This window comes from Ascidiella aspersa, chromosome 4, assembly GCF_963924565.1.
Source record: "Ascidiella aspersa chromosome 4, kaAscAspe10.2, whole genome shotgun sequence".
NCBI lineage: Eukaryota > Metazoa > Chordata > Ascidiacea > Phlebobranchia > Ascidiidae > Ascidiella > Ascidiella aspersa.
This window is the reverse complement of record NC_139450.1, coordinates 18882602-18898672: the sequence shown is the minus strand read 5'-3', so window position 1 is coordinate 18898672 and position 16071 is coordinate 18882602. Positions and strand designations below refer to the sequence as shown.

At 35.6% G+C, this 16071-nt stretch overlaps 1 protein-coding gene across 2 annotated transcripts; it reads right to left on the bottom strand.

The window, feature by feature from the left end:
• Positions 1–331: 331 nt before the first annotated feature.
• LOC146148551 (muskelin-like) lies at positions 332–14655 on the bottom strand. Of its 2 annotated transcripts, XM_083388485.1 has the most exons (14): positions 14544–14655; positions 14302–14467; positions 11837–11972; positions 11670–11779; positions 11015–11207; positions 9699–9833; positions 8069–8255; positions 7621–7759; positions 7040–7309; positions 6643–6837; positions 6036–6278; positions 5614–5732; positions 1450–1714; positions 336–1368 (listed from the first exon to the last, which is right to left on the bottom strand). In XM_083388485.1, the coding sequence occupies exons 1-14, from the start codon at positions 14612–14614 to the stop codon at positions 1288–1290; spliced, it is 2310 nt and encodes a 769-aa protein (XP_083244611.1). In that variant the 5' UTR covers positions 14615–14655; the 3' UTR covers positions 336–1287. The 2 variants fall into 2 exon arrangements, with proteins under 2 accessions (XP_083244610.1, XP_083244611.1); XM_083388484.1 differs by having other exon boundaries at positions 332–1714.
• Between the last annotated feature and the right edge of the window lie 1416 nt (positions 14656–16071).

The window sequence follows — 16071 nt, the reverse complement described above, 5'->3', positions numbered from 1 at the left end:
TTGAAAGTGAAGTATCCGATACTGAATGAAGTTATTTTTACAAACAAAATAGATAAATTAAAATGTTCAAATGTATTTTTTTAGGAAGTTTAGTTAGCTAACTATGTTTTAATTAAATTGCGTTTCAAGATTAAAAATTCTGAGTTGGATCGCAAATATGGATGATATTCTTATAGTATTTTAGTATCGGATCGGCACCGATACCACCAGACACCACTTGGCATCGGCTCCGCTGCGTAATCATCGGAAATCCCTTGTAAATACATAGGCTATAACCACTTTTTAAATCGCATGTCCAACTGGGGATTCGGGTTGGTCTGCGTAATACTTTTATTAGGGAAAGAGACAAATAGCATAATAAATTCGAATTCAATTAATATGAGCCATGTCTTCGTATTCGCCCCACAGTTTTCTCAAATTTTGAAACAGGGTAAACTCTGGACCGGCATGTTAGCTGCTGCAGCCGGCGACCCAATTTTAGATCGCGACCCATTGGTTAAGAACACTGATTAATCATTAATGCGAGTGTTGAAATGACGCCATAATAAGCCTTTGATAAAGCAAATTAAAAATTAGGTTAATTGATTCACAATAAACAGCATCGTTTTCTTTCGTAGTATAGTTACCAACGGAAGAAAAATAGTTGATAAGAAAAGCAAGTTACGTCCGTGATGTAATCCAGACACACATATTTAGCCCGTGGGTATAAAGCAGTGGTTACCTTTTTAGCATGCAACACATAAAAAAAATTCGCGGCACACTTTTATTATTACGCAACAGTCGAATAGAATGAAAACTTTGTATTACGATTAGGTTATATTTTTTAATTGCGAAAAGTTTCACGGCAAAGAGAGATTCTATCGAAAGAAATCTCATATAAAAACCCTTTAATAAAAATGGCACATTTTTAAACATACGTTTACTTTTCTCTACGGTAACCCACTAACTCCCTGTTACACAGGGTATTTTACATTCTGACGTTTTGCAACAAATTAGTGTAAATATAGAATATAATAAGCCACAGTATGTAACAGGGGTTAACGAAGTGAGTTGAAATGGATACAGAAAAATAAGAGAATAAATTAAATCGATAACGGTGGTAACACTAGCAGATCCCACTTTTAGCACCTAAACTTGATCTAAAAAAGACAAGTCAAAAAATGATTATTTGAACTCACATACCAAATGATAATATTAAACAGTATGCATGATAAATGAGGAGGATTGTTAAACAAAACACTGTGTGATTCGAACAGCTAACGTAGGCCACCGTATTGCGCAACACATTTAAAATGTAATAAGATCGAGTAGATTCTTCTGTGGTTGCGTCATATCTTCAGGAAAAAAATTCATCAGGGTGTCAAAAAGCTGTAATAACAGTGTGGTGCGTTTAAAAAGAATGTGCATTGTTGATAGCTGTATAACTCCTTTATTTGTCACTTTTTTTACCTCGATACGGCCGCAACGATCCTGGTCGTTTTTCGTTGACTTAGGGTAAATCTTCGAAAAGAAGCCATCGCCCCTTTCGCCTTCGTTGTCGGAATCAAGATCTTCAGGATTCCCAAAGAGCGTGGCAGTTAGATGTCTAAAGTCCCTCGCATCCTTCTCGTTAGTGTGGTCCACTGTTTCCGATACTGCAGTCTGAAGATAGCGGAGCGCGGTGACCGGATCGCGAATCGCCAACTCCCGGAACAGTTGCCGTCTTATAATAAACCTGAGAATAACAAGAAAAAAAGTCCACACTCATCAGTCAGAATGCCAAATGAGTGCTTGTATTTAAAAATAGAGTTAGCTCCACCAGGCAACATATCAATGGATAGAAATCGCTCTTCTGGTGTAAACGATCGAAGTATAAACCGACGTTTCGGCAGCAGATACCAGCTGACCTCATCAGGGTTAATAATTAAAACGAGAGTGCGTTAGCCATTTTATATACTAAAAGTATCACGTAAAAAAACTACAGATTAAAAATTAATAAATCTAGACGTCGCTGAAGTATGCGATAAGCTATGACGCGACGAAGTCATCCGGTGCAGAACTGCGCCGTCGGACAACGAGCGTTTATAAGTTATGGCGTTAGCTACAACGACGATTAGATAGCCGGATACCACGAATCCGGATTGACAAATGTCCTAACATCATGAACAAAAAGGATTCGTGGTATCCAGCTATCTAATCGTCGTTGTAGCTAACGCCATAGCTGATAACTTCGTTTACACCAGAAGAGCGATTTCTATCTATTGAGTGCTTGTATTGTTCAATATTAATTTAGTGGTGACGTCAATGTAAAATTAAAATTAGTGCCACTACAGACTGACTGTGCCTAAAAAAAGATCATGTGGTCAAAAGCATTTTTTTTATTCTACTTATTTGGCTAAATGTTTCTGGTTTATTTCAAACCAAACACATTTGCGCGTTGCGTGCGATCATTATTATCGTAGCGCGCTATATGTAGAGTAAATATTCCATCCATTTCAAACACACCACACAACCTTGCTTTTTATTGTATATGTTAACGCTATTTTAAAACAGTAAGCCTAAAAGTGGCAACTTAGCCAATTTAATACTGTTTTATAAATGGTTTTAAGCGGTGACAAGAGATTTAGTATTAAGGTTTATCCCAGAAAAACAGTAAAATGCTATTTTTTTAGTATGAGTGACGTGCTTAGCCAAGTGTATCACTTTGCGAAACTTTATGAGAAATTTAGTTTCACAAAAGCAATAGATTAAATTCCAGTTATTACGGTCATGCAAATAAGATATACTGCGCCAGTAGATCAGCCCACACAAGCCTTATCTTTCTCGCATCTTCGCATTGCGTAGTACGCTGTAACCGACCAACGTTTGTTTTATTACTTAGCCAAACTTCCAATGAATCCATGCTAGTCGTATGGATTGTTGTTTGGATGAAAGCTGTAAACCCCTTAACTTAAATAATCAGTTAACCTGCATTACAAAATTGTTATGTCACGCTATAGCCGCCAAATAATGTTATAGTGACTTTTTTACTAGAGGTCTCGCAGATACATTAAACTACGCCAGAAGATTAGCACACACATCATTGCAGCGATCAAGTGGCTACAGCACAGCTGCATGGCTTTTTATATTTTTTAACCAAGCAACAGTAATTACTTTTAACGCCGGGACAACGCGAGTAGTCCACGCACTTTGTCATTACAAGTTAATACGACATAATATGAAACTAATAAAATACCCTATTAAACCTGGACCAGCCGGTCGTCTGTTGACGATCAAGGAGACTAAAGGGAGAAAAAAGAAAAATAGAAAAAATTCGGACGCTCGCGTCTTTTCTGTATGAAATGAGTCGTAACCTTTTTTGTATGTCTAACCCTTTTAACAAAGATGAATATCAGATTTACCCCTTATATATAAAATGGCGCTCTTTTATGCCACTTTTTGGCAAAGAGTTGTTGTCCAATTATTCCAGTTTGGTCTAGTTTTTGTCTTTTCAGGCCGGACTCACTCAAAAAAGGACCGTTTTTACACACTCTTCGTCGTCGAAAGCACTGAAGAAACCTCTCGTCAAAATGGCTGCAAGCAAAGGCACCAAAAAGGCTGTCTGCTTTTCCGCGAACAACCGAGGTGTTTGTCAAGTTCCCGTTTAAGAGATCAAGAGAATACATATGAAATCCTCGAGAAGGTGTCATACAGTCTCCACAACTTGGGAGGGAATTGTGGAACGAAAGCAAGGTTATACGGACATAACATGCCGAACCAAGAAACTTGCAGAAGAAATAGTCTACAAACTGCAGGAGTTACACCAATGCAAAACCTGACCATCAGGAAAGGACCTTTAACTTATGAAGCAATACAACACTAAACGAATCAGCACCAATCCTTTTCCACGCATAAGGCAAATATGAGCCAATCAGAGTCCGACGACGACTCTGATTCAACCAGCAACCACTTCACCGCAACATCCCACTCCAGAACTTCACAAGCACCAGTCCAGCAACCCCAGGACCACGAACAAGACCATGAACACACAACTACACCATACGCCCCCCCAGCAATAATCTCAGTCCCACCAACAGCACCCCCAAGACTTCACTTGACACGCAAATGCGCCGCAAATGTCCCAATATACGGAGAAACAGACGAACGCAACATCTGCCCCAACTGCAAAATAGTAGCTGCACGTTGCCCAATATGTAAAACATCCTTTCACGACAGAACATAACGTTACCCTTTTCGACCTAATAATGATACACAAGCCAACCCTTAAAATAAATCGCTAAATCGTCTCAGTCATTTCCCTTCTTCTCTTTTTCTCTCGTACCAATATTGTGCAACCACTGAGTTTTGTATCTCTTCATTTTGTTTGTTTTCGTCGCACCCAATGAACTTTCTCCCCTTGGAGCATCCATGAGGTGCCACCAAATAATAAAAAATGACCGTTTTTTCTCATCAAACTTGGATGAGCATTTTCTAAGTGTTGTTTTAAAGGAGCAAGTTTTGTCGATTTGGTACGCGCACATTATTTGTTTAGAGTTTGGGTTTAGTTGGGTCAAGCATTATTATTAATAATAAATAAAATAATACTTGACAAGCCCACACCCAAACGCTAACCGACAGCCTAACCAAAATAATGTACGTTGCGGCTTGCGCTATCTACGTACCAAATTGAACGAGCCACAAAGTTTCATGGTACTGTTAGAAAATGTTTCCATTGATTCACAAAACCAAACGGAGAAATTTGAAGACCATCCCCAATAAGATATGTAAATCCAAAATTTTAATAATTTTCCCGGTACTTTTTTTGGGTGGACAATGGACATGTTATTTTTTAGACCAAATTTTGGGTACTTTTTCAGAATACATAAATTATTTAATGAGTTAGTTTTACCATCACATGCTGTTATTTTTTAATCAAATTCATAACCAGCACTGAAATTTCAAAAGGTGTACTAAACCATACAGTTATCGCTACTGATTAATAATGTATTTAAACCCGCTCTCGCTAAACTTTCTCGGCCTAAACTGCACAAAAATTAAACTTAAAACACACTGTCTGCTCGCAGACACGTCCACACGTTACCTAAATTTAATCCGTGACTGTTGAAAAAGCTGATGAATTCAAACAGCAAATAACGTAACACAGAAGTAACAAAGAAAAAAGATGTTCTAAAATAAACTAAAAAAATATCAATTGGCGAACCATAACGTTGCTGACACTAGACGATAAAGACTCGCTAGCTATACTAGACTAGCTGTTAAACTGAACTAGGGAAGTAGGCAATACCTACAGCTGGCACAATTTTTCTGTCCCGTCAACTGATGTGGACATTTTGATTGATAGCTTATCTACCCCTAAAACGAGGAAACTTACCCCCTGGGATAAATTTACCCCGTGTTAAGAAAGGCTGATATAGATCTAGGCTTTTATTGTTTTGTATCGAGCGATTTTCGGTATTGTTTCCGATGAACGATATTTTATTACAAATAATCAAACAGCTTAACGCTGTTACGTTGGAGGCGGTTTGCGTTAGCGCCAAAGTTGCGGAAATTCCTTTGGGCAATTGTTTTATGACGTAACTTTTTGTCATCACTAAAACATAATTCTGATGTGGAATATCAGTCAAAATTACTTACCGACATTTGCGAAGTAAATCAAATTTGGTTGGGCGTTCAAGTTTTAAACACCAAAAATCATCCAAGCGTAACTTCGGTTGCGTTGTTTTGCCAGGATTGCCACCGAACATAAAATGAGTCTGTTCCAACAAAATGCGGTGTTCAGATTAAACAAGCTAATTCATTCCGTAATTAGACAACAAACCTGTTCAGTCTAATTACTAATTTAAAAAAGAAAAACAAATAGTTAAAAGAAAAAAAACTAAGGAATTATAAACGACCATAAATTAAGGCAGTTTGTGAGGTAACTACATGTGGCATCTATTTTGAACTAAATAATTGGTGTGCACCACTCTGTCGTAAAATGTGCCATAAGAAAAACGAAATTAGTTTCTAATGCCTTGCTAACGTTGTGTACAATTAAAAGAAATTCGCAATTTTACTTGTCTTGTTGAGTCGTACACAAGTTGATGAGCATATCTTGGACAAGGTTCGGGGCCATGACTCTCGTTGGGTTTGGGAATAGGGGTACAGTTGCTTCCAGGGCAGGTGGAGTTTGATAGTGGGGCAGGAGTAGTCTGCAGCTCGTTCCTGTACACACACGTCCATCTGTTCTCGCGAATCACGTAAACCCAAAAGGAGTTGTGCATATTTTCTTCGCGCTTCTCTCGATCCTTGCTTAAGCCCTGAAAGTGTAATTGGGACTAGATCAGCACCTAAAAAGCTATGAATGGCCCGCTGGGGAACGGTAATTGTAATCTAAGATCGACTAGGACCCTTCTATAATGTTCAGGAGTCAAGGACAGATTTAGGATCAGCCAGTCAAGACATCTGATTATCTTTTAATCACTTGAATCACAGAATTAACGCTTAGTGCCACAAAAAAGGCTTTTAAATATCGCAAAAAAGGCTTTTTTGAAAAAGGGGCCTATTTTCAAAATTAAAAAGGGATTTTTTTCATGAATGAAACTTTAAAAAAGACCTCGGTATTTTACATGTATTAAACACAATAATATGTGAGGCGAACAATTATCCCTGTTTGTGTCTTACAGAAAGCATGTGTATCTCGCCAAGTTCAGAGTTAATCGTGGCCCGTTGCGTGAACCCGGAAGGTGGCAGTCCTGGGTCGTTACGAACACCGTCGTGAATCACCGTCACATGATCGTTTACTATGTCATAATAGAAGAAATCGTTGACATATTCTTTGGATCGTTGGCCACCGAATATGTACAAGCGTCGATGCCTCTGTGCGAAAATAATAGTTTGGCATTATCCCCTTTAAAATAAATATCTTGGCTTGTGAAACGGAAATCTTTAACTAAGTGCATTGCTAACCATGTTAACTTTAAACACTAATTATGTTAATTATATTAAGGTCCCGTTATCCCATTGATACCGATGTTATATCATGTTATACCGCGTCATCATTTGTTATATCTATACGTACTGTGTCTAGAAGCATGGAGTGGCCGATTCTCGAGCGGACATCCTGGGGTCCAGCATCACCAGAGTCGGCACGGAGCAGCCTCCACGTGTCGGTGGGTACATGGTAAGAGTAAAGGCCACTAAACTCGGGCACTGGACGCTCGTCGCTGCCCGCAGTAACCACTAAGTTATTACTTGCAACATCAGCAGAAAGACCACGGGCCGTGGGTGGACAGGTTAGCACTCGTCCACCGAATACGAATATCAATTTGCATTTCTCGTCGAAGCACATCTGTTGTGGTAAATATTTTAATAAAACATATCTCAATTATTTGAAAAAAAAAAAATTAAAATACAAAACAAATTGTTGCTTGGGCTTTGTTTACATGGGGTTGGAACCAGCAAAATGAAAAAAGGAGTGCGACAGAGAGATAAGCTGTTGTTGTCCATCTTAGGAATAGGACAGTTTTTTTATAATATCATCATACGTTTATAACTGTTTGTATTGGATGGCTTCTTCAATCAATGTGAAGCGAAATATCAATATAAGGGTCTCTTTAACATGGACATATCACAGTAATACTTAAAGAAAGATAGAATTACTTGATGATCAAATATCAGTCGTGGACCTCCTTGCAAAGCTACATTTTTCGATATTAAGTGCCATGTTTTCTCTTTTATGTTGTAAACATGAAAATCGCTTTCAACTGAAGTTTGTGTTCTTTTTGAAGAATCGAGGTACCTAAAAATGGAACATGACTTGTTTTGGCTGATCAAGTAAACATAAAACGGTAGATATGTAAAGTTAACCAGATAGGATTTTTTATGGAAAACAATTGTTAATAAAAACAGCGAAATGAGCAAAGTGTTTAATCTAGCAAAGGAAAAAAATCTTAATATAGTAATGATTATTTCTTACAAGATTTAACAATTTTTTAAAAACATTCCAATATTGTTGCTGTCAACCAATATATTGATGTAAATTTGTATAATTGAGACATGGTAAATAATAACTATAATTAGAAAAAAAGCAAATTATTTAACAGCATGCCTGCCAAGTGTGTAGATTTTTTCATTTTTACAGTCAATGCACATTTTGTGACATGACCGTGCATTTGGACCACCCTGAATACTAGTATCATGTGACAAACAAGTCCATTCAAGAGTGTCAACCGAAAATCTCCAGAAATCTGCCAAATCTTCTGTACCATTCCAACCTCCGAGTAAGTATAGACAATCTGTTTTTTTTTATGAATACCGTATTACTTGTGTTCCATATATTAAAATAGAATAGTACTACTGTAATACAAATACTCTCAGGGATAAAAAATTTAATAGTGTAAGTAATTCTGAAAACAAATAGTAAATTACTTTAGATATTGTATATAAAAGTACTGCACAGAGAAATTGTGATCTAGTAGCACATTTTCATAAAACAAGTTGCAGTACAAACTATATAAATCACACTATACATAGTAAATTTGCAAAGTAATATTCACACTGCAATAAACAGGATAATTTGCAAAATCAACCGGAATTTGCATGGATAAAAACATGAAAGCGCCCTTAATTTTTTTTAAGTTACTTAAATTATACATATTACTGTGTAGCATTTCCATTTAAGTTTTCTGAGCCTTGTGTTAGAGCCGATGATTTAAAAAAATTATTATGACAATTTACTTTACAGTTTAAACAAAAAGCAATGCTATGTATTGTGTCTAAAATAGATCTAATAAATACTCGTTATTGCGCCTTGTATTTAGCTAAATATGTCACAACTATGAAAGGAGGTCCCCATTTCCTGTTTGTCTAGGATAAATTAACATTTTTTAAATATTTTGAATAACACAAGGCATCTTGTCTGGTGCCTGGTGATCACCCTGCAATGCGAACATGCCAAAACAAACAAATAGATTTGAAAAGTTTAGTGAAACAATAAGACACATCCATCCTTTTCTTCTATTTTTTACCTATATTTTAAATGACCATGGTTTGCCAAATTAGAGCTAAGAAGTTCAAAACAATTTGTGAATTTCCATATTATTTTAGTCATGCAGTTCGAATTTGTAAACAGATAACCTTTTTTTAAATTTTCATACAAAGGGGTAGATATAAATATTGCAATATTTCTATAAAAAAGCAACTGGATAGCATTGCATTCGTTGAATATTTTGTCAGAAGTCGCTATTTCAGGTGAGTAGGCCATAGGGTTATCTGTCAGTGTTAATTTTTAAGTACTATATAATTTACTTTTGTTTAGGCTACAAGTTGGGTGTTCTACTTTTGCTTACTTTTTCCCTGCTAGCAAGACAGATCCATCAAAAAATAATTTAAAAGATCATGCCAGGTTCGCTGCAGTGTAAAAATACTTTTTATGTTTTTTCTCCAAAGGCAATATAAGCAATTGTGAATTTTGGACACTAAAGCACTTTTTTTCACGGAAGTGCAGAGGCAAATAAATATAACTAAAAGTTGTTTTTTTACTAAAATTCAACCTCCAGTCATCTCCTGAAGCCCACAGTTTTTACACTCTATGTAACATGCAAATCAAATGAAAAGGTATGGCACTCTATGTAGCATGCAAATCAAATGAAAATGTATGGAAGAACACCTTAGAAGCAACCTAATTTGTATAATTTGAAAACATTGGGTAAAGATGATTGACAAGTTAGTTAACTTACTACTGATTTCATCCATGCACATTTGATGGCCACCGCGCATCCCAGGCCTTTCATTACATGAAGAAGATTTAATAGGAACAATCTTCCAATATGGTGAGTAATCTTGTCTGCTCACAAAGCTGCTGAACAAGTCATCTGGAAAAAGTGTAACAAGCCAACCAACATGTTTGTTTGATTGGAAATGATTTAATTAATTTAAGTGAAGTAAATATGTTTTTTAGTGTTTTAAATTTTACTCCAAAATGCGACACTTTATAATACAAAAAGTGTTGGATATCCGATTAATGATGTCTCATTATTAAAAACCTTGATTTCAAAAAATGTAGCTAACAGAGAATTATTAGTCACTAGACAAAGTACCCAGCATTACCAAGGTTAAATAGAAGATTAAACAGTTTAATTTTAATAACGTTTTGTTTTGAGTAACAGGAAACGTGACAAATCAACCAGTAATTGTAACAAACATAAAACAGACACAGATTATATATAAACGAAAGCAACAACACGATAAGAAACAATTTAAAAAACAACAACAAATAGCCTCTAGTCCAGAGGTTCCCAACGTAGGCGGTACCGCCCCCTTGTGGGCGTTAGAGTTACAAGGGGGCGTTTTGGGTCTGTTTCTAATTTTGGGGGCGCTGAATGCATATAAGGGGGCGTTACATGAAAGTACTTATGGCAAAATTAATTAAAAAGTTCACATAAAAATAGTAACAAACAGGACTGTAGGTAACTTTTAACCTTAAATGGCAACTTTCGTACTGCGAACTTGTAGTAGTTTTCGGACCATTGTTACGTGATAATTGACTTTCTTATGTTAAGTTGTTGGTTGTTGTTGCGTTTCACAGCTTTATACGCGGCAAAATGTTTGTATATTTAAAGCAGGGGCCGCCAACTTACGGCCCGCCACCTCTTTGAAAACTAGACACGAGTCCATTTTTAATACTTTTTGACTATTTTAACTTAGTACGGGCACAAATTTTTCGCGCTTCGCGCGAATCATCTTTCTCATCCAGTTTGTTTACGTTTTCATGCTGTCTTTCCAATAGATTAGCGCTTTTTTACCGTTGCGGACAAACGGAAAACGTATTCGAAAATATTAGACATATATTTTAACATTTTTTTATTTTTATTTTAGCAATGTAATGAATACTAGCACGAAATTTAAAATAAATGTTAGTATACCCCCAAAAAAAGCGCGCTCGCTTCGTTCGCCAGGTGCGCCAGGACTTCAAGAGCTTAACAAACACAATTTTCAAAATTTCTTATAGCATTTGTAAGAAACCTCCCAAAAAATAATAAAAACATGTGCATACCATTAATTGCCTGTTCAACAACTTTTTCTGCTTCAGTAAAGTCTCCCTCATTCACAAGAAGATTGTGAAGCTTTGTAAGTAAAGGATCTTCAAGGCTTATCTTTGTCATTTTTTGCAAAGATGTGAATGCCTCAAGATAATTTTGTTGACGAAAGTGCTTTAAGCACAAACGGATTGCTTCTCTTTCTCGATACTATAAGGATTTAATACACATTTAATTAAACTACTTAGCACAGTGATTCCCAACCTTTTGTGGCTTACTGCACCCCACAAAAATAATAAATATTTTTTTGGCATCCAGATTGGAATTTTAGTTGAATATTTAACTGAAATGTCACTATAAATTGAACTGGAACAACACAATCAATTTAAAATGCGTAGAAAAATGTCATTTGATATATTTGTTTCTAATTGTAGAGAAGCTTACCAATTCAGCAAAAATCAGATTCTTAAAATTCTCAAAATACCTATTGGCACCCTTCAGCATTTGAAATGACACACCAGAGCGACACAGCACCCTGGCTGAGAACCACTTACATAGCATATGCAAAAGGTTGTTAAATGTCAACTAACAGGTTGAGACTAAAAAACTAGTTTGCAACAATAACATTCAAATGAAACCCATAAATTTAAAAAGCAAAACATTTATTCATACCGAGTGATACCACTGCAGGCAGGGTTGAACAACATCAGAGGAACTTTCACCATGGAGCTCAACATACCAAATACTAAAGTTGAAACTGGCACCCCATGACAGGATGGGAACTACATTGAAAAATCACTTTTTGAATTTGAATGCAAACTTGTTTCTGTTTGCCTTACCTATTTTAATGTATTTGCATGGAAATGGCCGACCATCAATTCTATGTTTCAAGGAAAAAGTTTCAGCATTGCTGTCATTTTTTAGGCCTCCTTGAAGAATTTCAATCATATTGCTTTCTTCCAGGCCACCCAAAATCTTTTCAAGAAAAAAATATTGATGTGGTTTATTTAAAAGCTAGGGATGTTCAAAGTAGAATCTCAAGGTATTCCAGAATAGGCTTCGAATCTAGAATAACGAATCCAGAATAGCGAATCCTAGTACATTTTTATTAAATTTTTCTCGATTTTCTTTGGGGGAGGGATTAATCTTAATATACCCTACTTGAAGCAGTTGTGTAAACTGTAATACATGTCCAGGTTGTTGAAAACTTTATATTATGCCAAATGCCAATAAGTACAATGCAACACTGTCACTGCACAATAAACTCTTTAGCAATTTGGTCTTGTTTTTTTAAAACATTGTTGTACTTATGAAACAGATGTAGTACTTCCGTAAGTTATCATTAAAACAACGCGGCGTGTCTCTCGGAATTTAGTCATGCAAAATTGCAAATACGCTAAATGCTGAAGGACAATATATAGTGGCGATCTACTCGGCTCATAACAAAGAAGTGGTCTGTCAGTGAACGACATAATACTTCGCAAACCTGTTTATTCACAATACTTAATTACAACGGCTATTAAGTTGTACTTGATGACAAATCGTAGCATATCTGGAGACGTGGCGAGCAAAGCGAGCGCAAATTTTTTGTGGAATATTCAGAGTTTTCTTAAATTGCTTGCAAATTTTTATTACATAGGCCCCATCGTTGCGTTAGTAGGCTACTGAACAACCAAAGGTTTTTTCTTTTTCGCTTCGTATTACCGTTTTCTTATCGCACTAAGCGGCCTATCACCACAGCGTGTTTAAGAATAATGAATTGAAACCTCACACAAGTAGTTTGCTATACAGCGTATCATAAAAAAACAAGCTCAGTTGATGGGTTTATGATGCAGATTTTACCAGATGAGGTTAATTCCCAAACACAAAATTGGCCAACATCTGGATTCGGCAACGTTTTTTTAGACGCATGTCAAAGCTAAACCCGAAAGGTGGACCCGTAATTAATTTTACCTGACAATTTTACGTTAAATAACCTTACATAGTTAATAGTTTCAGAATATTTATGGCGCTTTAGGAAGAAATCTTACTTCAAAGCATAAACTTATCAGATACATAATGAATTTTAAATTTAGGTATCAAAAATGGCTACAAATAAAGACGGATAATAATTTACATTGGCGGGCCGTATTTTTCGAGTTCAGCCCATGGTTAATATATTTCCAGGTGCAAACGGTAATAAACTATGGTCACAAATAAAAGTTCCAATTCAACGTCGCTAATTTTTATGTTGTATCCTTCACTATTAGCAATTGTAAACAAAAGATTTAATAGGTTTAAAAGATTTGCTTAGGCTAAAAGCTCTTGTCCAAAACACCCTAGAGGCCCACACAACACCTGTTCAAAAAAGGAAAATATTCAAAATCTCAACATTAGTAGATTCTAAAATGAACCAAACAATTTGACACTAGATAGGTTAGAGTTCAATCACAAAGTAATAAGCAAAATTTTATACACAAACTTCAGACCTTAATAGATGAACAGCAAAATACTCTAGCAAAGCTAGCAATTCAGGTCAGACACAATAAACAGATCTTAAAAGATATATATATATTTCGCCCATCAAGGCATAGTCAGTATATCTTAATTCGAATGAATCGAATTAAGGTCGACAATTATATTGCAAGGGTCAAGGTGATTTCTATTATTCACATATTAAGTGCAACATTGATTATCCGGATCGATATCCCTTGAAACCTGAGCATGAATTGAAAACAATGCAGATTCATTCGAATTAAGATATACTGACGATGCCTTGATTGGCGAAATATATATATATATCTTTTAAAATATGTTTATTGTGCCCGACCTGAATTGCTAGCTTTGCTAGGGTATTTTGCTGTTACTGATCAGGAATTAAGGTCGACATTTATCTTGCAAGGGTCAAGGTGATTTCTATTATTCACATATTAAGTGCAACACTTAATAGATGAACGTAGCATTTAGACCCCAGTTCATCTCTACCTTTTTTCAACTTACTTAAAAAAGAAACAGAGTTTACCTAGTGTTAAGCTTGCAGGTGCACTTGTTACGCGTCACAGTGACAAGTGTGCAGTACCAAGTTGTGCCATCAGTCTGTATTCTGTGGCAGGTGCATATCCAGTTTTTTTTTAAATTTTTTAAGCAATTTGTTTGCACACCCGAATTAGTAAATCGCACATCTACATTTCATACTGTTGAGTTTTTTTGGGGGATTTTAAAGAAACTTTTAAAAAGAGCAAAAACTTGATTGCACACCCCAAAGGTTGGTCCTGCATATCGTAAGTCATCTTTTTTAAATAATATGAGACCTAATATTACTTACTTTAAATTTTTTTAGATTGCATACATGTGTTTTCTCATATTTTCCAAATTTTATTGAATGAATGATAGCAGGTTCTAAAAGCTTCAATACAAGAAATTGGGGAGGATAATTAGTTTCTGAAGACCACCTTGATGATTGTTGATTTGGCTTGTCCATTAAAACATTTCTTTAAAATAAAAAAGCATGATTAACCACAATGTGAATTTAAATGACAATAACAAAACAAAAAATTTTAAACTTACTGAGGCACATAATTCGGAGAATAACTTGACCATTTGCTTACTTCATAGGATAACAATGTATCACAATTCATTTTATTAAACTTAGAACATTGAGTATACTTAGTTCTAGCTCCTGGCCTACACAGTAAATAAAGCAATGACATTAGCCACCAAAACTAAATTATTCTCTTCTGTTTGAGGGAGTAGTTCTCAACCTTTTTAGTGTGATGGACCCCTTTGATAGTTAGGCTGAAACTGTAAACACTATAATAAAAACAGTTAACTGCAGGGATGAAATTAGCAATGTGGTTAAGGCGGCATCTAAATTTTGTAAAGATGCTGACACAAAATTCTGTCATGACATGTTATTAAGCAATGAACCTTAGGAGAGCTTATGTTGTCAGTCAAATTTGAATGTGAGCCTAAGTCTGTGTAAAGCACGAAAAATTGCACTTATTTGGTTTAGCCAACAAAACATGTATTAAAAATGAGGTGTTAAGCATTTAACATACACCAATTTTTTATCAAGATGATTTTTTCAAATTTACCAAGATGATTTGCCAAACCACAATTGTTGGTAGGGCCATTTAGTATTGACCCAACAATCGCACAAGCGACCCAATAGCCCAATGTGCATTCTGTGGAGGTGCACACCCAATATTTTTTGAAAGCAATTTGTGTGAACACTTTGATTAGTAACTTACACACCTAAATTCTCAGAAACTGGTCAAGTTTTGTTTAGTTTCAGAACCTCAGGTGTGCATAACAATTCATTGCACATGTGTATACCTCAACATTTCCCATTGCACACCTAAGATCTTGATGCGAAGTGCCATGAAATGTAGACTGGATAGTATCTGTACTCCTAAAACTTGCACTTGTGATAAACTCAATAAATAAAGACAGAACATTTGTATTTGAATTTAAAAGACAAAGTAACATTAAAAAAATGTGCTAATTTGGTGTTAAAAATTCCTCAAAACAGACTAAAGACAACACAAAGCACAAAAAAAGACTGTTGGTTAAGTAAAGCTTTCCCTAAAAGCTAAGAATCCAGTAACATAATATTTTGAAATAATCTCAAGTCATCGGCAACAGGTTACAAATTAAAGTCAAGACTTTTTTAACAAATAGCAAGTCAAGTTACTACTAACTTGCAAAAAACAAAAAATATTTTTTTCAAGATTCCAAAATTTGGGGTTTTCTTCTGGGGTTTGCTTTGCTAACGTTATTTAGGTTAGGTAGCCTTTCGGTTCAAGTATTATTGTTTATTCTACCCTATTTATTTTACTGGTTTTGTGGTTTAATATTAATCAAACCTATGTCCGATATGTTGTGTAGGCCTACTACCCAAAGAGCAAAGAGATTACATTACCCTCTCTTTGACATTACCCAAGCTTTCGTTTTTATTTTTCGACATATCTTAAAAACGTTTACCAGCAATTTTAACCAGGGAGTCGAACTATAGTATATTAAAACTAAAACAGTATACTATAGTCGAACCGGAACCGAACCGGAACTTTATAAACCGGTTTTGGGTCAATTTTAT